Source organism: Lepisma saccharinum, chromosome 14, assembly GCF_977018435.1.
Source record: "Lepisma saccharinum chromosome 14, izLepSacc3.1, whole genome shotgun sequence".
In the NCBI taxonomy this organism is placed as follows: Eukaryota; Metazoa; Arthropoda; class Insecta; order Zygentoma; family Lepismatidae; genus Lepisma; species Lepisma saccharinum.
This window is the reverse complement of record NC_139242.1, coordinates 53,731,200-53,757,724: the sequence shown is the minus strand read 5'-3', so window position 1 is coordinate 53,757,724 and position 26,525 is coordinate 53,731,200. Positions and strand designations below refer to the sequence as shown.

Sequence of the window (26,525 nt, the reverse complement as noted above, 5' to 3'; positions counted from 1 at the left end):
TCCGTTTTGGCTCGATAATTATTTTCACATTATTTAAGAAGCCAAAAACCTAATTTTATCTAACGTAAACTGAAAAATTTCCTGGGGAGAGGGTCGAGCCCCCTGTGCCCCATCTTGGATACGTGCTATTATCAATAACAGAGTTACGGAACATTCTCCGTCTTGCCTCGATAGTTATTTCTCTCCTTAAATTATTGTCACATTATTTTATTTCACACCACAAGAAATCAAAAACCTCATTTTATCTAGTGTAAACCTAAAACTTTCGGGGGGGGGGGGCTCGAGCCCCCTAAGCCACCCCTCTGGATACGTGCCTGGTCCTGGGTTTCATACCCAGTGGTGGCACATAGAGGTTCGGATCCAACTAATAACTGTAGGTCCATTTCCAATTAACCTTACTGGGCATAAAGTGGACTGAAACCTCAAATTAAAAAGAATCACAACTGCATTTCTCACATTTTGTATATAAATGATGTAACATTCATGCATATATCTCCCCAGATATACTACACTGGTACAAGAGCAGCTATTTTTAGAAACAAGATAGAAATATAGTGCGAGAGATTAAGAATTAAACAAAATTATAAACTACAACTGATAAAATTTGGTTATTCCCTTACAGCAGAAACACAAAACTGCATTGTATTAAATATATGAACAATATTAATCCCTTGATTGCAAGGAGGCGATGCTACCACTACGCTATCAACGAAAGCAAAACAAAAACAGTTTGTACAACTTGCCAAGACATGGACTGTGCCACTTGGAACAAAGAAAGCGAGAAGATAAGGGCTGTTCCAGTTGCTGACAGAGGAGTAAATGTGATGATTGACATTGAATTTTCTCAATCTTTAATTTTTTTCTCTCGAAGATAGTGTCAGGTCTAAATGTTTATTTTATAATTATTATTTCTTTCCTTGTGTTAGTACACACATTCAGCTACAAGATGGCACACTCTGTTTTTCCTGCCCTGGTTCTTTATTGATATAAGCCTATTCTTAAAGTTGAGATTTTGCAGCTTTTGAGTAATTAACAGGTTATATCTGTTAACAGCAGCAATATCCACGTAAAGTGCTTTGTGTCAATTAGCTTGTCCTAATAATGAGCTTCCATGCCCAATAAACAAATTTTTGTGGCACTGTTGCATAATCAGGATAATAAGTGCTGAAAGCAGGCAAAAGAAACTGCATTTTGGACACACTTGGTTCATGCATAACAACAGAAAACAACAAGGCCCCATCAAAACAAGTGAATGTTTATAAGCAAGGAGGGATATAATAATAGTATGTATGACCATTTTAGAAAAATTTCATTTTTAGTACATACGTTTGTACATGTTTCTGGATATCAAAACCAATGTTCAAAAAAATTTATTGTCTTTAGTTCTCCTGGGGCAGCCATTTTTCCAACATGGCGAATGGCTTTTTTTGCTCATGTAGCAGTACACAGAAACCTTAATATCTCAAAAACCATTAAAGCTAGAGACCTGAAACAAAATTCACTTTGTAGCTAATGAAGTATACTTCCTATGATATTCAGGTATATTTTGCTTTAAATTGCAAATACGCAAATTATGGTGGAAAATGGGGTAACAACAGTTTAAAAATTGCATTTTTAAGCCCAATTTTTTTAATGAAGGGGCTTAGTATAAGGCATGACTTTTTTTTCCATGTGTCGACCTACCTGCAGGGTGTCTGTAAATAAAATATCAGTGTTTAGAAATGCACCCCTTTTTTACAGCATGGGCTCAAACATGGCCGTTCATTGAATTTTGACAGTTTTCGGGGTTAAATATCTCAGATGGGTCCCCTTTAAAAATTCTGAAATTTGGCACATAGGAAGCCCTTCATGAACCTAACTCACAGTAAAAATCTCAACTTTTAGATTCAACTCGTTTTGGTCAATATGAGGTAACATATGTCACCTAATTTCTGACGTTGCAAAGTATGGTTAAACTACATCCCATACTTAGAATAATGAAGTCTTTCCTTTTTCTTTTTTAAATTTGGGTTAAATAAAGGCTCAGAAAATATATTAACATAAGGTTTTAATACTTGACTTACCAGAAATTAAAATTACAAGGCATGACAATTGAAAATCTGCAAAATTTCATTGCAAAAGGTTTGATTTATTAGGTACCCAGGACTAATTGGTATTGTCAGCTCCAAAACTGAGCTTCCCCCATATTTTTATCAATGTAGCAGTACATGCAGCTTAACATAGGCAGTGGCATGCCCAGGAATTTCGAAAGGGAGGGTAAGGGGGTTACATATATTTTTTTAGTATACAGCCCTGTTTTTGTCACATTATCCTGACTTTGATGTAATTGTTTATGGAATACTAGGCCAAAGGTATTGGGTTATGACCCCCACAAACCCCTCCTTGAGCACTTCACTGAAAGTAGGCTATTTATTTTGGAGTGTCAAAGCTGGTAAAATATATTATCTTTTGTTTCCTTTATTTTCCACTTTTTTTTTTCCAAGAAAAGCCATTCGTTGAAATAGATGTGAGTCATGCACAGCAGAAGATTCATAGACATGTTTTGATAGGATGTGAGGTAAGCCTGGAATTTATCTGTGCATGTACAATCTCTGCTGTCATTCTTCCTTTGCCTAATGTGCAGAGAGTAGTCACTTGTGAATGTTCGTTATCTGTGACAGGAAATTGAGTGTTCTGTAATATTTTTAACTGGAGAGCACTGTCATAAATACCCTTTTGGTAAGGTTCCCAAAGACCTAACTAATCTTAACAAAGTCAATGAAAATGATAACACTTCTTAGGTCAATACTACAGGTGTATGGCTTAAAGACAATTTGCAAATACCATTAAATATAGCTTTTTATATGGTAAAGTATGTTGTGATCTTCAGAAGTACCACTTAAAGAAAAGGTTAAGTAAGGTAAGGTAAAAAAAAGTGTCAAGAAAGCCTTATACCAGTTAAATCAATATGCCTGATATGTTGGAGTAAAAGATTCATATGTGGAGAAAGTGACTCACTTAAATGCCAGAATTGAAATCGTGTCTTTGTGCCAAGCCAAGGAAAACTAAAGGAAATGCATGAAGTCTGTTCTGTTTTTTATGCATCTCCTGTTTCAAAACTGAGGAGGCTGATTGCAGAAAAACAATAAAGTGATCTTGCTTGAAAAACTATTCACATCCTACAAGGAGTGCAAAGGAAACTGGAAAGTTGCTTTTCACTAAGTACTGAAAGAGAAGGAAAGCAAGTGTGACAATCCTTTGCGTGGCCAGTATTTAACCTTGTTAGTCAGTATAATTCAAACTCAGTATCAGCACAATAGGTAGCTTTGGTGCTATATTGAAAAGGAAATTTAAATTTACATATAATGATGAATAGTGTTTATGTTCAAACAATAATAAATACCTTTATAATTATTAAATTGATAAAAGAAAACTAGAAACAACAAAAATTACAAGAGCATTTATAACATAGCAATGCTATACATGAGAAGAAAATATCTCTTTGTTATCTCCTTCCGGGATAAAGCAAGTCTTTGTATCCACAATTCTGAGCTTCAGTTTTCAAAATTCAACATCTGACCAAACCACATCCAAACGTAGAACATATAAGTGTCACTCTATGCAACCTTCCTCCAAGCACTCATTTGAGGAACTGTAATATTTACAAGCCTGCCCGTTAAGGAAGATGAAAACGGATACCTATTCACTGCTTCAAAATCAACATGGCATCTTTTATACATATCAGTGTCATTCCACAACTTTCGAATCTTTATCAGATTATATCATGATCAAAGTTCATTCAAGTCATAAAAGGCTTCTATATAACTTAAACATCCAAGTTATTATAACATTACCACGTTTAATGTTTTAAAAGCAACAATATTGTAGAAATATATCACCATCCCATATTGCTATTTCTGTCCTTATCCTTGTTCCATCTTCAGCTCTTTACAAAGTCACAGACAACTAGTATCAGAGCAACTAGTTCAAGCCAAATCTTTTAGTATGTGCAATCTTCAATTGTTTTTGTTTTACATTTTTGTCCATAAGTGCTTAACAGCTTGAATGTTTGTGTTGTAAATGTACATATTTGCTCTGTTACAGCTATTTTACTATGTATATTACAATATACTTATCTAATGATTACAATAACCATTTTTTGAATGTTGATACAAAATACCAAGTATGACATCATATTATACATTGAACAATTTTAAAGAGTTGACCTTTGTATATAAACCTTGAATCCAATGCAAATGTACACAATTTCAATAAATTTAATTATAAATTTGAATGTATCATATCTTTCTTGTCTGAAAGAACACATATGATTGAAGATATTTGTTTTTCATATTGCCAGTCAAAAATAACTGTTATGACTAAATTGGTATAAATATTGCACAAATGTAGAACTTTGAACTTAGCCTAACCTTTTTCAAATGTTGTTATGACAATGTATTATTTTTATTGTCATAAGTACAATCATATAATTGAAATTATAAGAAGAAAAATGTAAATGAGCAAAAAACTAATGTTGAAAAGGTCAGAATCATCAGTTTGATTGCTACCACTTGGTCAAGGAAAAATATGTGATGAACTGAAGGTTTCTGATAATTTTCTTAGGAACTTAGTGAAAGAACAAACAATCCTGCCTGATTTAACAAAGAGAATGAATAGGAAACTGCAGCTGACAATACCAACTGGTCGTAGGTACCTAATAAATCAAACCTTTTGCAATGAAATTTTGCAGATTTTCAATTGTCATGCCTTGTAATTTTAATTTCTGGTAAGTCAAGTATTAAAACCTTATGTTAATATATTTTCTGAGCCTTTATTTAACCCAAATTTAAAAAAGAAAAAGAAAAGACTTCATTATTCTAAGTATGGGATGTAATTTAACCTTACCTTGCAACGTCAGAAATTAGGTGACATATGTTACCTCATATTGACCAAAACGAGTTGAATCTAAAAGTTGAGATTTTTACTGTGAGTTAGGTTCATGAAGGGCTTTCTATGTACCTAATTTTAAAGGGGACCCATCTGAGATATTTAACCCCGAAAACTGTCAAAATTCAATGAACGGCCAATTCAATGAACGGCCATGTTTGAGCCCATGCTGTAAAAAAGGGGTGCATTTCTAAACACTGATATTTTATTTACAGACACCCTGCAGGTAGGTCGACACATGGAAAAAAAATCATGCCTTAGACTAAGCCTCTTCATTAAAAAAATTGGGCTTAAAAATGCAATTTTTAAACTATTGTTACCCCATTTTCCACCATAATTTTCGTACTTACGATGCAATTTCAAGCAAAACATACCTGAAAATCATAGGAAGTATACTTCATTAGCTACAAAATGAATTGTGTTTCAGGTCTCTAGCTTTAATGGTTTTTGAGATATTAAGGTTTCTGTATACTGCTACATGAGCAAAAAAAGCCATTCGCCATGTTGGAAAAATGGCTGCCCCTAGATAACTAAAGACAATAAAATTTTTTGAACATTGGTTTTGATATCTAGAAACATGTACAAACGTAAAAAAGTAAAAGTAAAGTGCTCCCCTGTGCTTAGCACCACGCCATGAAGGCGTACAAACGTATGTACTAAAAATGATTTTTTTCTAAAATGGTCATGCAACCACCATTGGATGGTTTGGCATGGAATGACCCAGTTATATTCACTTTTCAGGAAAAAAATGTAGGATATGACCCTGAACTTTTACATTTTCTACAGGTAAAAAAAAGATAAAGTGTTCCAATGTGGCCGCGGTGGCTCAGCCGGTAACATGTCTGACTACCATGCTCAAGGTGATGTGATCAGCATCACGCCCCTGACCACCTTTACCCCCAGGATTTCCCCCTTGTACCCATGTTATTCGACACATTTTCTACAGGGGAGGGGAAATTTTCTCAGGGTCTCAATATCCCGAATTAACTCAGCTACACACACACTATACATTTTTCATGAACATATTGTTAAGAAAACTTATTTTTGCAAGAAATTTATAATGTACTGCCTCTAAATATTGACATTTTTTTTAATTAAAAAATTTTTTTTTTCAAGAGAAATAACTCTAAATATTGTACGTATGAAATAAAAGTTTAAACACTTCAGTTCACTCACTTATAAAAGTTATAAATAATGAACAAATGTTATTATCCACAGTATACTCAGGCTAATGAAGGTTATACATTTTTATCATCATAATAAATGTAAACATAATATCTTGCCTTTAAATGTTGTACATATGTTTTTAAAATCTTACAAATTGCAGTTCTGATTCTCAAATTATTAGACAGGCACAGTTGAATTCTGAAGCATGGAGCTAAACATAAGGGGTCATTGTAATCTGGGCAGTAGTAACATGATTCACTGCCAATCGTCTTGCTTTTGGCATCTCTCACTCTGCTACACATTTCAAGCATCAAGCTGTGTAAGGTGCTGCTTCCAAGTGGACATTTACCGTACTTTGCAGCAGAAGCCATCCCAGAAGTTTGTACAGGGGAAAAAAAATGGAACGAGAAAAAGTAGTTTGGCCCCATTATACTCGGAATAATATAAAAAGTGCAACTAGTACCTGTACGAGTTTACTTGGAATAATAAGGTAAACAGTCAACTTAAATACGCTGCAGAAATTAAAAAGTTTGTATCTAACTAGGGCTGTGCCAATATCACACTGAACAGATGCCCATACTTATACTGATTCCTACTGATGCTTCAAAATTGTAATAATGAAATATTCTGCAAAATACTGATTAATATTCTCATTCCAATTACAAGGATCAACTTACCAGAGTTTTGCTTTACATAACATTCAAGTATTACATCAGAATATTAAAACATATGTTATGCAATCCCAAAATCCATTTTCCTCAACATATTTGTTTAAAATGAACTTTAGACTCCATTAAAGTGTTACATTCCATGACCAAAATGCTAGAAAAGTATCAACCAGTTTCAGTAATTTAATTCTAAAATGCTACAAAAGTATCAGCCAGTGTCAGTAAATAAATTCCAAAATGCTAAAAAGTATCAGCCAGTTTCAGTAAATTAATTCTAAAATGCTACAAAAGTATCAGCCAGTTTCAGTAAATTAATTCTAAAATGCTACAAAAGTATCAGCCAGTTTCAGTAAATTAATTCCAAAATGCTACAAAAGTATCAGCCAGTTTCAGTAAATTAATTCTAAAATGCTACAAAAGTATCAGCCAGTTTCAGTAAATTAATTCCAAAATGCTAGAAAAGTATCAGCCAGTTTCAGTAAATTAATTCTAAAATGCTAGAAAAGTATCAGCCAGTTTCAGTAAATTAATTCCAAAATGCTACAAAAGTATCAGCCAGTGTCAGTAAATTAATTCCAAAATGCTACAAAAGTATCAGCCAGTGTCAGAAAATTAATTCTAAAATGCTAAAAAGTATCAGCCAGTTTCAGTAAATTAATTCTAAAATGCTACAAAAGTATCAGCCAGTTTCAGTAAATTAATTCTAAAATGCTACAAAAGTATCAGCCAGTTTCAGTAAATTAATTCCAAAATGCTAGAAAAGTATCAGCCAGTTTCAGTAAATTAATTCCAAAATGCTAGAAAATCATCAGCCAGTTTCAGTAAATTAATTCCAAAATGCTAAAAAAGTATCAGCCAGTTTCAGTAAATTAATTCCAAAATGCTACAAAAGTATCAGCCAGTGTCAGTAAATTAATTCCAAAATGCTAAAAAGTATCAGCCAGTTTCAGTAAATTAATTCTAAAATGCTACAAAAGTATCAGCCAGTTTCAGTAAATTAATTCTAAAATGCTAGAAAAGTATCAGCCAGTTTCAGTAAATTAATTCCAAAATGCTACAAAAGTATCAGCCAGTGTCAGTAAATTAATTCCAAAATGCTAAAAAGTATCAGCCAGTTTCAGTAAATTAATTCTACAATGCTACAAAAGTATCAGCCAGTTTCAGTAAATTAATTCCAAAATGCTAGAAAAGTATCGGCCAGTTTCAGTAATTTAATTCTAAAATGCTAGAAAAGTATCAGCCAGTATCAGTAAATTAATTCCAAAATGCTACAAAAGTATCAGCCAGTGTCAGTAAATTAATTCCAAAATGCTAAAAAGTATCAGCCAGCTTCAGTAAATTAATTCTAAAATGCTACAAAAGTATCAGCCAGTTTCAGTAAATTAATTCCAAAATGCTAGAAAAGTATCAGCCAGTGTCAGTAAATTAATTCCAAAATGCTAAAAAGTATCAGCCAGTTTCAGTAAATTAATTCTAAAATGCTACAAAAGTATCAGCCAGTTTCAGTAAATTAATTCCAAAATGCTAGAAAAGTATCAGCCAGTTTCAGTAAATTAATTCCAAAATGCTAGAAAATTATCAGCCAGTTTCAGTAAATTAATTCCAAAATGCTAGAAAAGTATCAGCCAGTTTAAGTAAATTAATTCCAAAATGCTAGAAAAGTATCAGCCAGTTTCAATAAATTAATTCCAAAATGCTAAAAAAGTATCAGCCAGTTTCAGTAAATTAATTCCAAAATGCTAGAAAAGTATCCGCCAGTTTCAGTAAATTAATTCCAAAATGCTAGAAAAGTATCCGCCAGTTTCAGTAATTTAATTCTAAAATGCTAGAAAAGTATCAGCCAGTTTCAGTAAATTAATTCCAAAATGCTAAAAAAGTATCAGCCAGTTTCAGTAAATTAATTCCAAAATGCTAGAAAAGTATCAGCCAGTTTCAGTAAATTAATTCCAAAATGCTACAAAAGTATCGGCCAGTTTCAGTAATTTAATTCTAAAATGCTAGAAAAGTATCAGCCAGTTTCAGTAAATTAATTCCAAAAAGCTAGAAAAGTATCAGCCAGTTCAGTAATTTAATTCCAAAATGCTACAAAAGTATCAACCAGTTTTAGTAAATTAATTCTAAAATGCTAGAAAAGTATCAGCCAGTTTCAGTAATTTAATTCCAAAATGGTAGAAAAGTATCAGCCAGTTTCAGTAAATTAATTCCAAAATGCTAGAAAAGTATCAGCCAGTTTCAGTAAATTAATTCTAAAATGCTACAAAAGTATCAGCCAGTTTCAGTAAATTAATTCCAAAATGCTAGAAAAGTATCAGCCAGTTTCAGTAAATTAATTCCAAAATGCTAGAAAATTATCAGCCAGTTTCAGCAAATTAATTCCAAAATGCTAAAAAAAGTATCAGCCATTTTCAGTAAATTAATTCCAAAATGGTAGAAAATTATCAGCCAGTTTCAGTAAATTAATTCCAAAATGCTACAAAAGTATCACCCACTTTCAGTAAAATTATTACAAAATGCTAGAAAAGTATCGGCCAGTTTCAGTAAATTAATTTCAAAATGCTAGAAAAGTATCAGCCAGTTTCAGTAAATTAATTCCAACTGATGGTTATACCAATGCATCATCACTGGTATTGTCTCAGCTCTACTAATAAGCTCCAATCATATAAAAAGAAGAAAGTACCTGTGCCAAACTCCATATCAACAAAATCGTCGCATACTATGGGCATAGTCCTGTTGCAGAATGGATGAATAACACTCTTGCCATGAAGATGCTTGTACCTGGGATCACTTGGATGGACAGCAACAGCCGTATCACCCAACATAGTCTCTATTCGTGTTGTGGCCACAACTAGTTCCTCGTCTGTTCCATCCACTTTGTATGCAAAAGACACCAACACACCGAACTCGATCTTTTCTTGGTATCCAGGAATAGAAAGCAGAGTTCTTCCCGGAAGTTCTACCTTGTCCACCTAAGACGTAAAAAAAGAAATTCAATGTTTTAAATTTTAAATGTTTGCTAAACTAAATGCCATAGTGGAACAGCCCTCTGAGAGCTAGGACCTGCCAAGAAGGTTTCTAATTGGGTGAAGTGTGCTCAGCACAGTTTCCAATGTCCTTTCCTTTCAAATAGCTCCCCAATTGTCCTCATAATTTTTTGGGGCTTCAACCAGGAATTGAAACTGGAACTGTTTACACAAAAAGCAAGAGTATTAACCATTCGGATATTTACAGTAATATCAACTAAAGTAACACGGCAGCTCAAATTTCCAAATCTAGCTCAGAAAATGTATTTCTCCAATAGTCTTGGCACTAGAATTTCTGAAAAAATAACGCACTTCCTTTACTTTGCATCAAGGTGGATTGACTGATTTAAGAACACTTTAAAGAAATAATTTATAGAATAATGTACATAAGGAATTTGTAGATATCAGAATCACTTTTGGTGAAAGTACATTAAAGTCGTAATCATTTAATGATGTTTATTAGGCTCCAAGAAAGGAAAAGAAAGGAAACAAAATACATGTACTGATGGGGTGCATCTCATACGAAAGGAAATGCAATATGTAAAATATAAACACACTTAAATTTCTCTTGATTTAAAATTTAAGAATTGGAAGGCTAGGGTGTAAAACAGGGTAAGTGACATTTTGACCATTTCTGAGTCCATTAAGAAGAACGGTTATTATAAGCTATACTGTAGATAAATTATTTTTGTGTTCTGTTTACAAATTTCACAAGGCTTCACAGAGTCGAATGCAAATTGTATTGAAGGACGGACACTTACAAATCTGACCTGGGACCCCTGGCATCATAGTGCAATGTGCTAACCACTCCACCACGGAGGCTGGCTATCCACGCTGTTTTTCAATTCTCTGCACCAAACAGTCTTGTAAGGGACAGATTATTTTTCACAGGCTGCGGACATATGCAGCAAATTTTCTTGTTAAGGCAAACTGATAATGGGACAGGAAGAGGTGGTAAGTTGTCCCATGTCGGCCATTAGCAAAATGGCCAACAATGCAGCACCTTTCACCACCTACAATCTGTCACCACTTCCTTTCAGGAAAGCTGAGTGTCACAAGAATATTGAAAAGAGGAGGGGAGAGTCTTTTTTGGAAGCCTGTCAACTACAAATCAATACACCATGTACACCTGCACACTCATATAATTGTTTCTCATGAATGCCTTTTTCTCTCTCCGTAAGTATAAACAATAAGCATGCAAATCTTTACACAATATTTAATCATATGTAGGACAATACGACGATAGCATTTTCAACCCTCCTGTTCCAGCATGGTCTTCACGGTGGTAAGACAAATTTAAAATTTTGTAAAAAAAATGTTCCTTTGTTCTACCTGTTAAAGCAAATCTTTTCTCTGGTAGAAGGTTAGGAAGTACAGAACTTCAAATTTTCTGCTGAAAACAGCTTTGTAATTGGTAGACATACCAGAAAAATACCCAGTCAGAGGCAGGAAATAGCAAAGGATGATGATGACCAGTAAAACAGGACCCTATTATAAGGTTTATGGACTCGTGGAACACATTAGGACTATAATGCTTGATACACAAAACCAAACCCATGAATTCTTTATTTCTGGGATTCTCAATACTTCCACAAAGTAGACACAAAATCAGAATGGGAAAAGTAGATCTGATTGATGATAAATATTTCTCTCAATAATAACAATAGCACTTTTAGGCATGGCTATCTTGTGGTTAGAGATAGCTCTTTACTATGCAAATTTATCAATGAACCACCAAGTTCACCTGAGGTAAAGGTAAAGAAAGGTCAAGTTCCCCGTGCATAGAGCACCATGCCATGAAGGCACATTTAGGTGACGTGGGGGTAGGGCCACACACATTCTCAATCTCAGCCATTTTGGTGATGTGATCAGCACCATGCTCTGGCCACCTTTACCTCCCAGGGTTTCCCCCCCTAGATACCCACTGATTTGAGGTTGGCTGAGCCCCAGAGCCACTATATGTGGGGACAAAGCCAGAAAAATTCCAACCTTATATCACCCACCCCGGGAATTGAACTCATGTCTCCCAAGTGACAGTCAGATGGCCTACCAACAAGGGCTACAAGTTCACCTGACAAAGCCACAAAAAGAAAGAAGCAATTCATCACTCACTGATAAAAATATGAAAGTTCATTAGAGCAGATTATCTTTTTCAGCATCCACCGAGACAACGGAACAATTGTGATGGCAGCAGTGAAGGAGAAATAACTAAGAAGTAGATGAAAAGAAGCATATGAAGCAAACCATGCATCACCTACGACAATATATTGAAAAAACTAATTTCTTACCTCTATATCTGAAATGGCTGATTTCAGAGTGCATGACCAGTTCACAAGCCTATTACTCCTGTAGATGACTCCTTCTTCATGGAGCCTAACAAAAGCTTCAGTCACAGCACGGCACAGCTTCGGATCCATTGTGAAGCATGCTCGGTCCCAGTCGAGAGATGATCCTAGCTTCCTCAACTGGAGATATATTCGATCTCCTTTCCTAAGGGTGAGGAAAAGCACAGTTATCATTAGGGACTGGGAATTTACGTCATAACATAATTTGGCATCGGATCGAATTCTGGGGTGAGATATGTACGTATCTGATGAAAATCAGCAGAAATAGATGAACTTGATAAGGCATATTTTGATATATTTTACAAACTTCACATTTTTAAAACATATTTCTTCAATTTTCTCATAATAAGACATATTTCTGTATAATTTCGTAATTGTCTTCCATACAATCGGTTCTTTTATAATTTATTCTTCATAACTTTCCCTCAACTGATAGTTTATGTTATCGATGGCAGGATAAGGAAATTACAGACGAAGAAATTAAAAGCAAATACAGTCTTTTCTCACCAACTAGTACAGAACAAAAATACCCCCTTTATTATCACGCCGACAAATGATAGCTGTGTGAACATTGTTGAGGAGAACAGTTCTCTGTCATTGTTGTGCTGGCACAAGAACCACTGGACAGGGAGTAATCAAATTTCAATTGTTCTGATTTCTTTACCTTTTCTCGCTTCTCACAACAATCAGCCAAAAATAAAAAATAACATTTGGTTCATTACAGCGCCTACTCTATCAGCAATCAAGTACAGGAGTTTCAAGATCACTTGTCGTTTGACTTCACCCCCACCCTAGCTAATCTTCCCTGGAAGATACTTACTCCCCACATAATAGGAAATTCAAAAGTACTGTTGTGCATATTTTTGGCTTTACTGGGAATATTTCTGCATTTTTCTGACATTTTTAATTTTTCATTACATATTTTTCAATGTTTATGACATAATTACATACATATTTTACAGTTTTATGGGACACAAGAGTCCCAGGACCTAGTTATGATCACTGCTGCAAGGAAATATCCATCTACAACCAATACTAACATACTCATGCAGATAACAATTCTTAAACACTCTTCATGTCAGCCTCCGTGGTACAGTGGTTAGCACAGCATGCTACAATGCCAGAGGTCCCAGCATCGAATCCTGGACTGAGCATGGGTGTTCTTTGCGAGTGTGCCTTCATCAATTTCAATATATCATCACTCATTCTCATCTTCTCACTTAGTTATAAGTGCCAGAAATGTAAAGTAAAATAAACCAAACCAATCAATTGAATATTCTTAACAAATATAAGTTGTTCATACTTTTCCATGATTTGCATAACTCTCAGGATAATTCAGACTTCAGAAAGTGTTGCATAACTAAATAAACACTAAATTCTGTGTTTAAGAGTTTACTTGGCATCATTTTGTGAAGAAACATGGTAGGAAAATGTACCTCACATTCTTCAAAACATGAAAAATGAACTTTACAGTATGTTCTTTCATGTTTCTGTCAAAAGCAAAATACGCATGCTTCTACATATCATTGTACCAGAGTTTTACTTCCAAATATTCCTAAGTTCACATGGAATCATCAGAACATTAACATATGTCACTTAATCTAAAAATATTTTCTTAACACAATCTTGGTGCCAAAATCATTTCCTTCCCCTGAGTTTCCCCAATGACACAAAAGTTTCAAGTCAAGTCGGCTCCACTGCACCTGTTAAAATCAAACGGAAAAATATATCGGAAGTGTTTATTTTCTTTCCTACTTGACACACCATATTATTTTGTCCACAAATTGAACTAACTTCCTAAAAACCTACAAAATTCAAGGCGAATTCACAAGCACAACAATGCCACTCCAAATGACGAACGTTTAATGATAAACTAACCTCTACAAAAATACAAAATACAATACAAAAAACAAACGCTACGAACTTATGCATCAAAACCAAAATATAAAATCAACAATGAATTCCATGTATTAGACAAGGACTGTTTTACACTCATTTTTACCAACAGAGAGAAAACACAGCTGTTAATTAAATGCATTGGCATTCCAAGCACTACAACAGGACAACTTACTCTCGCTTCCATTCCCATATCTTTTCCACAAACTTCTCTCTGCCTAAATCATGACGACTCTTCTTCTCTTCCCTCCAAAGCTTCTTTTCCACAACCACTTGTGTTGCAATGCCTGCATGGTCACACCCTGGCACCCACAGAGCTGTCTTTCCTTTCATCCGATTCCTACAGAACGAAGAATGTGAAATTATATTAATTTACTAATAAATAAAGACCGGACAAAAAAAAAGGGGAAATTATTGCCAAAAAAATCTGCTAAAATACACCATAGTGTAAGATCGCTCACTATTTACAATGTTAATGTATCAGACACGCTTCCTGGCTCATTTGCCCAACTTGATCTTACATGACAAAGGGAGGATGTAGAAATTTTTTACGTTACATGTATGCGCTCGAAACGTTGGAAGCTAATGCCAACTTAACCTGGCTGGTAACCCGAGAACGCTTGTTCGAAAGGGAGGATGCATTCTTCTGAAATGTTACTTGAAAAATCAATATGTTAATTCAAAAACAATGTTTAATTGCTTGTAACAATCATGATATGTGTACTCACATGGTAAATGGGACATTTAAACAATCCTACTTACCATCTGGTAATTGTATCTTCAACAGCATTAGTTAGTGCATGCCCAAGATGTAATGACCCAGTTACATTTGGCGGTGGAATTACCATGACGAATTTTCCTTTGGGATTGTGCTCAGCTATACTTTTTCTCTGCAAACAAAGCAAATAAAAATATTAATCGGTTCAAGTTTTAAATTTAAATCCGACTTCGATTTAAAATCTTGAACAAAACAGAACATGACGACAATTAAATTCAGTGTACCATAATTTTATTTTTAAAAAAATAATGCATTTCCCTTTGTAGTACTTGTTTTATGTTAGTTTTTCTATATCAATGAAAACGAATGATGATGATGACGAAGGAACAATTACAAAGAAACACTCATGTCAGACTGGGACTAAAACCTGTAAAATGAACCAAAAACTCAAGGCACTTAACCAGTAAGTTTGTAACTGAACATTCGTTTTTGGGATTTGAGATTTGGTTTTAAGCAGTGGCGAAGCATGGTCTCAAGAAGAAGGCAAGCTGTGCAGCACTCTGTAAAGGAGGGAAGGGGTTAAGTAAAATATACTGTCCATTGCCCCAGTTTTCCTTGGAAAGAAATGACATTTCAAATAATAATAATAACAAAATCCCTCAACGGCCATGCATCGTATTTCAAAACTCTTGATAATGTTATTGTTTGTTTGTTTCATTGATTTGGTGTTTTAAGTCCACTTTATGCACAGCAAGGCTAATCAGGACTGGACTCTTACAGTTTAAAGTGGGATCCGAACAAACCACTATGTGCCTCCACCGGGTATCAAACTTGGGACCACTGAATTACAAGGCGACGACGCTACAACTGTGCCTTCGGGGAGGTCTGATCACGTTATTGATATATTAAATACTTGCTATTACTTACAGCTTCCCGTATACAATTTGAAATTATTTGGTTTGTTTTGGTAAATTTCCAACACACCAAAGAAAAGAGAACACTGAATTCAACAATGTGTTCTTCCCACACAAATGCAAGATGTTCTGAAAAGCTCCGAAACTAACAGAAAAGTGATACCAACTTCGTTGTAAAAATTATTGTTTACGGGAGAGTAAAAGAACTGACAAGCCAGGAAGCTTGTCTGATACATTAACATTGTACAGCAAGTTCCAACGAGGATGGTGGCAGTAGCCACTGAAATTAATCGAGAAAGAAAACGCAGCTTCGCGGATAAAAGTGAATACTAGTTTTCTCTGTATTTATCAAATTTTTATCCAAAAACTATCAGTTATTGAATTTGTTTACATGGAAACTCACGATAAACATTTGGTAGTTGTCAACAGTGCTGTGCTGTTGTAATTTGAGATGAGTGAGGTGGACAACAGGCAGCTGTTCTGAAGTTCTGCAAATCCCAGCACTCTCCAGTGCTGGGCACATTCGGATTAACCCCTGAATGTCGATATTATTGACAAGTTTTACACATCATTAAACTTAAAGTAATGCTTTGACGTTTGTCTACATGGAATTTGGAACAGTTATACTGTAATAATTTATTTCAATAATTCTGTTTTTAATGATGTAAATGTTCATCTTCGAGATCAAGTTAACACATATATGCTTTCTGCTGAGCTCGGCAGAAGCCAAGAAGCTGAGCCTTACTTGTCTGGTTGAAGGCCGTACCTTCTCCAGCATTCACCCTTCACCATATGAGCCTCTGGGACCATTTTTCTTATTGTGAAGGTGGCCACAAGTAGGGTATCTGGTGTTTGCTAACGGCTTGCTGAGGGAGTTTGCAGTTGCAAAATTTCGCGAAATCTAGTGCGATTGAAACTAAACAACATTAAGACCCACGATTTTTCTCCGATCAGCAGACATTGACCGAAGTTCAGCTGTTGTAACATGGCTGAACTAACGAATATTTGCTTGTAAAATGTGTTGCAAGTGAACGTATGCGGCAAGACGGGAGAATCAATTCATGAAATCCTGTTTCCATAATAATAAAGAAGAAGCATGCACAACGAGGTGAACAATGATTTATATATTTATTTATTTACTTCTTCTTTTGGATGGCGAAGTTAAGGCACAAGCCTTTTCTTACACTTAACCATCTCTACTTCACATTTTACAAATTTAGTTGAAATATCGAACAGTTTGCGAAATATAAAACACCAAAATACCAAAGAAAATAAAAAAAAACACAAAAAGACACATGCTGTAAGAAACATAAAAATTCCCCATACAGCATGAACACACACAACAAAAATACTTAAAATATAGAAAAATCGGTCGGTGTTTGTCCTACAAATTTAGATCAAGAAAGGTTTCATTTGTCTTTCCTTGTTTTCAGTACTGGTAAGTTGCCTCCAGAAGATGCTTTCTTAATTTTGATTTGAAATTGCCGAGAGAAGAGTTTATGTTATTAGGAAGGTCGTTCCACGCTCTGGTGGCAGTGACAGTGAAGGAATTTGCATAAAACGTTGTCTTGTGGGAGAGGATGGTGAGCAGGGAGTTGTTTCGTGAATGGGTAGCAAAGGTGTGTGCTGCGCTTAGGGGTTGAAATCGTGAAAATAGGTAAGGGGGTTCTTTTGAATGCACTATTTTGTAGAGTGCTGTAAGAGTGTGGAAACGATGGCGTGTTGAAAGGTCGAACCAGCCTAGGTCTTTGAAAGTCGGGTTAAGGTGGTCAAAATATTTGATGTTATAAATAAAACTTACACATGCATTTTGTATTTGCTGTAGACGTCTCGCTAGTTCACCATTGAGGTTAACATACGTCAAGTCGCAGTAGTCTATTTGCGACAAAACTAGCGTTTTCTTACCTCTTGTGGTAAGATGTTTTTAGGTGGTACAGTGAGTGTAATGCTGCGTAAGATTTTTTGCATATGGCCTTCACATGCTCACTCCAGGTGAGGTTTTCGTCCACAACAATTCCCAGGTCTTTGACCGAAAGTGATAGTGAAATGGGTTTTCCATCTACAAGAATGTCCTGGATGGAGGACTTTGCTGTTGTGGATATGAGGTGCCGTGAGCCAATTAAAATACATTTAGTTTTCTCAGCATTTACTCGTAGACCATTTGCCTGAGACCACTTGCAGACGTTCATAATATCAGCGTTTAGGGCTTTGATGGCCATATTGAATTTTTTTTTTAGGGAACGATAAGTAACATTGGACGTCATCAGCATACAGATGGTAATTCGTTGATTGAAATGTTTTCGATGTATCATTTATGTACATGGAGAACAGTAGTGGAGACAAAACACTTCCTTGGGGTACATCACAATTTATGGGCAGCCATGACGACTTATTTTCAGAAACGAATGTGCATTGCTGTCTGGCTGCTAAGAATGATCGAGTCCAGTCAACAGCGGGTTGGGAGAAGTTGAAATAAGATGACAATTTTGCCAGCAGGATATCGTGGTCGACGGTTTGGAAGGCTTTGCTGTAATCGAGGAGAACCAACATTGTCAGATATATCTTATTCATCGCTGACCTTACGTCATACACCACTTTAATGAGTGCTGTGTTGTGGGCAAAAACTGGACTGGAAGGGGTTTAACATATTTTTCGATTGTACATAATTAAAATTTGCTCGTGCACGATGTGTTCAAATACTTTTGACAAAGTGGGGTGAATACTGATCGGTCGAAAATCTTGAGTGCTTACTGGGTTGGTGATTTTAGCCAGGGGGCGTATGTGAGCGAGTTTCCAAATGTTTGGCAATGTGCCAGTATACAGGAATGTGTTGAAAACGTCTGCAATTGCACATGAGATGTGGGAAGCGATACATTTTAACATGTTTATAGAAATTTCATCTGCTCCGGTTGCATTGGATTTGATTTTATTAATTGCAGTTTGGACCTTAGCATGAGTTATAAAAGAGAAATCAAAACCATTTTTGTTTTTGCTTTTGTGAACACTTATGGAGTCGATCATACGTTCCTTAACTTTAGCATTTATGTCTGATGAGTTCTGAAAATGACCATTTAGTTCTTCAGAAAGAAATGCCAATTATTTCATTTCTATCATGGCACTGACTTCAGGTTTAATTTGAGTGCAGACTTATATTAACTGTATGCTGCATCCCTGCGGGACATCAGCTGCAAGATCTCGGGGGTAATCCAAGGGCTGGGAGGTCTCGCAACTCTTTCTTTTCACGTGCGCGTGCTTGTTGTAAATCTGTAGGATGAGGTAGTTTAGGAAGTTCACTTTCTCCTCCACCGTTTGAAAAGAAGCGACCAGGTGCCATGGCATATTTTCTGCTTCGATATTCAGGGCTTGAATGTCAAGTCGTTTAAAATCTCTGAGGGAGATTACTTTTGGTTTGTATTTATATGTTTTAAGAGAATAGGACATAAAAATAAGATCGTGCTTCGATATGCCTGGGACTGGGAATTGTCCGAAATTTAGAATTTTTAGTGGGTTAGTTGTTAATATGTGGTCATTAGTGTTTCGCTTTGTTGAGAACAATGAGTAGCTTTTAACGGGCAGGCTGACAGGTTGGTGTCTTTGTAATTCCGTACTTCCGGTTTGGAGCTAAGGAGGTCGAAGTTTAGATCGCCTAACATAACACAATGTTCGAATAATGGTAAAAATTTGGATATTTCCTTTTCAAAATTTTCAAAAACTGTTTTTGGGGGTCGATACACTCCGCTTAGGAGGATTTTCTGGTTGTTTACATTTAGCTCAAGTATCAAATATTCCGAACTACCCGAGTATTCTCCTTGAGAACAAGAGAGGAATTTTACGGGAATGTTTTCTTTTAAATATATTGCACAGCTCCCTCCCCTTTTGTTTATCCTGTCGCAATGATAAAGCCTGTATCACTGCATGTTGACCGGCTGATCTGGGATCGCTGGAACAAGCCAGCTCTCAGATACAAGAATGGCATCGAAGGACAGAGGCGCAAATATCGTTCGGAATTCGTCGTAGTGGTATAAAAGACTTTGCGAGTTGACGTGCGCTGCATGGAATGCCCTTGGATGTTTGACTATTTCTTCCATTTTTCTTTCTTTCCATATATCGTGTGTCATTGTTATTTGCCGTTTGAAATACCATGTATTTTCATGAAATTTGCCTTAAATGACTGCAAGAGCATATTGTAACATTGTTTGATTTCACAATCAGAGAATGGTAACTTCAGAACTATCAAGTGTTGATCGATACAAACAGAAAATATGACCAGCTTACGTTTTCTTGTTGATGTCATTGTAAAACTTGCGTTGGGATGAAAGGGCGGCCAGGTTCATGGACGTTAAAAATATTACAATTTCGCTTTACTGCATCCAGCCAAGTCTCATTGCAATTCAATTTTGTCCGCAGAGCATGTAACTTTGGCTGTAGTGTATATATCTACTGCTTTATGAACCGAGCATGTTGCATTTTAGTTGGTAAACCTTTCTCTCCTCCTGATATATAAATAACACATATCTTATTTTATTTCGAATATTATTTGTTTTGGGCATAATTTACATCCGAGAGGACAAACGCCATTGTTGTTTCAATATTTCTTTCCATTTGGGAAAATGCAAACACATTATACGTTTCACAAGTCACAACGTCGGTTATTCAATTAAATGCAAGGAAAATTCTGTATACTACTTACAGCCTACAGGAACTAATGGTCCACCTGTAACACGTTATCGTGTAATCACAAAATAAATATAATAAACATCTCCTCACATGAACAATAGCTCCAAATCCGAGTATAAGAAAGTTGTTACATCTCTTTTTAGCATTAAAAAGAAACAGATTTTTTTTTAAAAAAATCCATTTATGCAAGCATATTTTCTCTCCTTCGCAACCGACAACCGATAGTTGCTTTCTTTATCAATGAAAAATTATTCAGGTGGAACTCGCACAAGCAATAAATGGCCGTCTAGTATCTAATTTATGTGATTTTACTAAATTTGCAACATGTTCAAATATTTAGTACGTCCAGCACTTCCAATTTATTCTTTATTCAAATATTAAATACATGCATTTTCCGAAACAGACTTTAAAATGTTTGCTGTTCAGTGTTGGACAATTGGAATCACAGGCACACTAGCGACATGTCTGGATTTGCCACATTGCCAAACGTATTTCTTTGACCCAAGATCAGGATTTGATTCAAGATCGACAAATCGACAGTTAGCTTTATAGCCTACAACATGATAGAAGCTTGAGCTTAGTTCATTCCCGGATTGTAGGTCAAATCTGATCTCCAGTTAGTGATGTTTATACAACCGGCCCTAAGTGCATTAAAAAATATTTTAATAGTGCAAACAGTGCTTGCGTTGCTTGTACTATATCTTCGCTACTAGTTTTAAGTCCATTTTACGTACAGGAAGGCAAATTGGAACTTGAACTAGAGTTTAACGTGGGATCTGACCCACTGTGCCCTGTCCCTCCCCATGGGAATCAAACCCAGAGCCCTTTCATTACAAGACGACAATGTTACCATGTTACCACTACACCATATTCCTTTCAGGATATATATTGTAATGGGAGTAATTAAAAAAAGGGCAGCCAACTGCAGATTTTATAATACAGAAACCAAACTAAAACAATTTTCCAAAAATAATACTTACTCCATATTCTGGTTTGAAAAAACCCTGTTTCTCCCACCAGCTGTACCAAGCTGCTTCAACATACTGAGGGCTGTAAGAGTCAGGCATAGGACATTTTGTGTCCTTTTTATCACCTGGTTTGGTAGGAGCATTGTACGTTATAACTTCTTTCTTCACTTCCTTCTTCTTCTCTTTTTTCTGCAAAAAAAAAAAAAATGTATCACATTTCGTTCACATTGCAATATACACCAGAGCGAATTTCCAATACCGGAAGTATCTTCAATTGCTTTCAAATTCACCATACTCACTAATTTGGCCTCGTAATCACGAATCTGCAGTTAAAATTTGGCGGTCACGTTTAGAAATAGCAAAATAAGTAAAAAAAATTGGATCCATGAATGGAGTAAACACCCTTGATTTATGAAGAAAACAACTATTTTTTGCAATGATTAGCATTTAAAAACTATGTTTATGATGACCCTTAATTTTAACTATGCTTGCCTAACCTAACCTTACCGTGAATGGTTCGTGGGGCAAAACATATTTTGCACCTTTACGCAAGATGCCATTTTCTCACATGCAAATCAACGTTCTAACTTATTGTACAACACTTGAGCAACGTTGGTTGCAAGACCGTTGTGCGGAAAGGAAGACGTCTTCATATCGCTTCCATGTATGGAGAATCATAGCGGTAATTGACAAGGTTATTTTGCAATTTCTAGACGTGACCGCCAATTTTCAACTGCAGATTCGTGATTACGAGGCCAAAATTAGTAAGTATGCCGAATTTGAAAGAAATTGGAGATACTTCCGGTATTGTAAATTCATACCTACACACCTTATGCAAAATCTCAATCATTGTTAGATATTCTGAATGGAGCTTGAAACCATAAAATTTGGATATAGGGTTACCAGATTCCAAAAATAAGATAAAATGTTTTTAGATTTCACAAAAGTGTTATACTATAATATAATATTTCTGAATTAGGATGCCATGAAACTGAAATGAAAGGAAGCTACGGTGCCTCACATAATTTTACCTATTGTTAGAAACTTGCAGCTCATCGCGAGCCACGGTAGATGTCGCAAATGGTTTGAAATCAACACCTCACATGGCACGGCAGCGTCAACACAAGAAACTCAAACATCATCCAAAAAAATTTCTTTGTTGGACGAAAACTTTCTTGTTGTTGCACTTGCAACAGTGTGTTGTATTTCCTTACCTTGAAATTGAACACAGAAACAATATTAACAATCATTTACAAATATAAAATTTTGTTACGAATCTTGAAGTTGAGCAGTTGTCTATACCCCCAAAAAGAGGAAATGTCTGGGTAAAAGAAGATGTCTGGTAACCCTAGTATTCACACTTGCAACTGAGAGCATTTCTATACTTTCAAATTTAACATGGAAACAATATTAACAATTATTGTTGTCTACACTCCAAGAAAAGAGGACATTTCCCTATTTAACTTTGAAAAAAAAAAGGACCATTTTTAGGACCCAAAAAAGAGGGCATGTCTGGGTAAAAGAGGAAATCTGATAACCCTATTTGGATACAAATGTACTGATATCAATTTCAGAAAATAAGGATGAGCTTGAAATGGGAGTCGAAAGTTTAAGCATGTTTGTAAAATATGTTTTATCATACTGTGTGTGTTTTGTGTTGTACAGAAAGAGTGCTTCCAAATGTTGAGGGTTTTCTTTTTTTGCCAAAAACACAGTTTCCAACAATTCTTAAAGTATGTGTAACGTTTTAATACTAACATGATAATTCTTTGCAACTGTTATTCTACACAGCCATATTTTATAAAGTTTCACGAAAATGAAAGACTATGAACATTAATTTTTATTAGACACTAAAATGGTAGTATACAGAGTCTGTGTAGAAAGGTGGGGGCTATTTATGGTTCAAAATATTTCCCACCATCCATCCATATAGTAGCCCCATCTAGTTGGCTGCACTTTTTGACACTCTGTGCAGTGCAGGTGTATCCAGTGTCAGGGTGGTGCAAGTAAATTACCTTCAACCAACTAGACGGAAAGTGGTGTCCAAGTTCAGAAGATTCAACAAATGCCTGTCTGCTGCTTTGAACGGTCATTTGATTAGTCAGTACTCACCACGTAACCATACACCACACTTACACTGGTTCGGAAGGTAGTGTAAACACCAAATCAACAAACTAGACGACTCGGTGTTGTACCATGTAACCAACTAGATGCTTCAGTGCAAAGAGAATCAAAGCGAGTCAAAAAGTGTAGTGAAATAGAGGGGGCTAGTGTTATTATCCAATAGGTATTCATAGCTACTAATGTGATACTGTTAATAAATGTCATGATAATTTGTCGTGTTAAGCACTCAAGGTTAGGTCTCTCTTCCTTCTTAAATTAGCTATGTAGTTGCATTTTTCTATCCTTTCATGTGAGCAATGGCTGTGATTATAGTATATTTCTCATTGGGTTCCATGTTACCAATTTTAATTATGAATCAACAATAATGTGTGAAATACACTATAAAATTGCCTTTAAACAAAACTCGACATTTTACAAGCAAGCTATGCAAATACATGTCAATGATTTAAAATATATCGCCTAAAAACAGGTAATCATTGCCGGACTAAAACAATTCTTAAAAACTCGAAGATAATAATCATATACCCAGCCGTATGATCTACTCTGAAGTTCACACATAGGGCAATTTTAACAGCCTGAACTCTACATATGGTAAGAACAGCGGGTGAAAGGCAACGATCGAAAAATGATGCAATATATTGCTTTAACAAAATAATGTCAATACAATTTTACCTCTGGTTTCTCTTTAGTTTGAGCTTGTGTTTCTTTCAGTTTCTCCTGTTTCTGTTTGAATTTTTCAAGCTTTGCTAATTTTTTGGCTTCGTTTTCCAACTGCTTTGGGGTTTTCTTTTGCTGAACTGCTGGATCTCCTACTTCATCAGCAGATTTTTCACAAATTCCATTAATCACTGGCTGAGATGAAGACATTGTAACTGAAAACAAGAGCGTACTTCAAGTAAAATGTTGTGAGCTTGTCACAAAAACACGAAACAAATCCTTAGTTTCAAAACTTCACAAATTAATCCATACTTTTCTCACACCTATACCACACTTTTCTAACCACGTCTACTGCTTCAGGTTCAGTTACATGTGTTTGTTGCGCATGGCTCCGCACAGGAAGGAAACAAGAAATCTTGCAGGGTTGACAGTATAGTTGCAAAATACATCTTGCAAAAAACTTCACTCATATCGGCCACATTCACTATTTCATTTCCAAAACCATCATCGTTCATCATTTCATTTTCATGACATGGTGACTAATGTGACAGATTGAGATTAGAGGTGTGACCTTACTATTCTATGGTGCGACTGTGGACTATTTATTAAAATTTCGGTAACCACCAAACGTCTCTAATTCCCTTATTTTCGTATTTTTCACATTGATACTTACATATTCTGCATTCGTAAGGATTCTTCTATTTCGCGTTTCGTTTTTTGCAGGCAAATAATCTCAATTTTCGAAATATGGAGTATTTTTATTTTCTTCGCTTTTGCTTGCGTTACACGCGATATGGCGGAGAAATCTTGACTAGCGTAGTCCATGATCAGTGGTTATGCAGTGTTGCGACCTTCTTCATAGCAAAATATCTAGGTACTAGTATGGAGAATACGTAAGTATAAATGTGGAAAATACGAAAATAAGGGAATTAGAGACGTTTGGTGGTTACTGAAATTTTAATGATATGGATAACAACATAGGCCTTTAGCCTAAAAATAAACTTCAATCTGCTGACGTCAGAACGCAAGGTAGCAAGAGTGTTGTGCGATAAGTGATTGAAATAAAACAAAGCAACTGAAACCATTGACGCGTGGATAGGTTAGTAGGGCCACGCAAAGGTTTCAATAGTGAAAAAGATAACCCCACGAACCATTGGCGCTAGCCCCACGAACCATTGGCGCGTGGATAGGTTAGTAGGGCCACGCAAAGGTTTCAATAGTGAAAAAGATAGCCCCACGAACCATTGGCGCGTGGATAGGTTAGTAGGGCCACGCAAAGGTTTCAATAGTTAAAAATATAGCCCCACGAACCATTGGCGCGTGGATAGGTTAGTAGGGCCACGCAAAGGTTTCAATAGTTAAAAATATAGCCCCACGAACCATTGGCGCTAGCCCCACAAACCACTGGCGCGTGGATAGGTTAGTAGGGCCACGCAAAGGTTTCAATAGTGAAAAAGATAGCCCCACGAACCAGGCACGTATCCAGGAATTTCTTTCGGGGGGGCTCAACAACATTTTCTTAAGGTTTTTTTTGTAAGAACCTCACAATTGTGTGTTTAAGACCAGAGGTGGCAATTGGGTTCCAAAACGGGGGGGGGGGGGGGTGCGGAGGGCGTTTCAAGGAAAGTTTATTTTCTCTTGGTAGCCAAGGCTTAACATTAAGAGGTCATAATGTTGAGGCAAAAAAATAAAAAATTGGGAGCAACTATCCCTTAAATCGTTGCCACTGTAAAGCTATCATTTTAATCAGAACGTGAAATCGGAACATTTTTTACCACTCGACTCCTCTGTTTTCATGCATTAATATTGTGTGCCGGAACCATCTCAGTATGTGGGTTTGTCCATTTCTTCTCATCAGGCATAAAAACATGTATGGTGTCTTTGAGTGTTTTTACGAAGCTGTTACACATGCACGGGATGGACAATCCACTCGACAACGCGAGATTCAAATTGTGGGCTGCGAACTGGACGCAGACAGCTCTCGAATATTTCTCTCTGATTCGACCCTGAACACCACTAACGTGTCTTGTCCTCCCATTTTTTCAGCTCTTATAAAAGCCGAAACCCACCAAATTGTTCAGATTCAGGCCTGTCACAGCTTCCGCTGTCTTGTCATATATCGGCACGAAACAAAGGAAGTCTTCTCGAATACAGGTGGATCACGAAACAATTAATGCACAGTGAAAACCCTTCCTTTCCCAACACATCTAATTTTTCGTCTCCCAGTATGATGAAATGCTTACTCATTTATATCCAGTGACGTGCCCAAGGGAGGTTTGGTGAGGTAATAACCCCATTTGACCCAGTATTCCTTTTTTTTTTTAAAAAAAAAGAAAAAAAAGAGGAACGTCAAAGACTGGGAAAAAATGGCAAAATCAGAACTGACCACTAAAAATAGTATGCGTAACCCTTCTCCCTTCCAAAAATCCTGGGCACGCCTCTCTT

The 26,525-nt window shown here is 36.0% G+C and overlaps 1 protein-coding gene across 2 annotated transcripts in view; it reads right to left on the bottom strand.

The window, feature by feature from the left end:
• The window catches only part of ValRS (Valyl-tRNA synthetase), a 64,002-nt gene extending 39,520 nt beyond the window's left edge, over positions 1–24,482 (bottom strand). For both annotated transcript variants that reach the window (XM_083135608.1, XM_083135609.1), the window contains exons 1-6: positions 24,096–24,482; positions 21,312–21,488; positions 14,785–14,912; positions 14,198–14,362; positions 12,070–12,271; positions 9,439–9,727 (exon numbers count right to left, since the gene is read on the bottom strand). In XM_083135608.1, coding sequence (XP_082991734.1) covers positions 9,439–9,727; positions 12,070–12,271; positions 14,198–14,362; positions 14,785–14,912; positions 21,312–21,488; positions 24,096–24,290 — 1,156 coding nt within the window. In that variant the 5' untranslated portion in view covers positions 24,291–24,482. The remainder of the gene's footprint in view (positions 1–9,438; positions 9,728–12,069; positions 12,272–14,197; positions 14,363–14,784; positions 14,913–21,311; positions 21,489–24,095) is intronic.
• Positions 24,483–26,525: the final 2,043 nt, after the last annotated feature.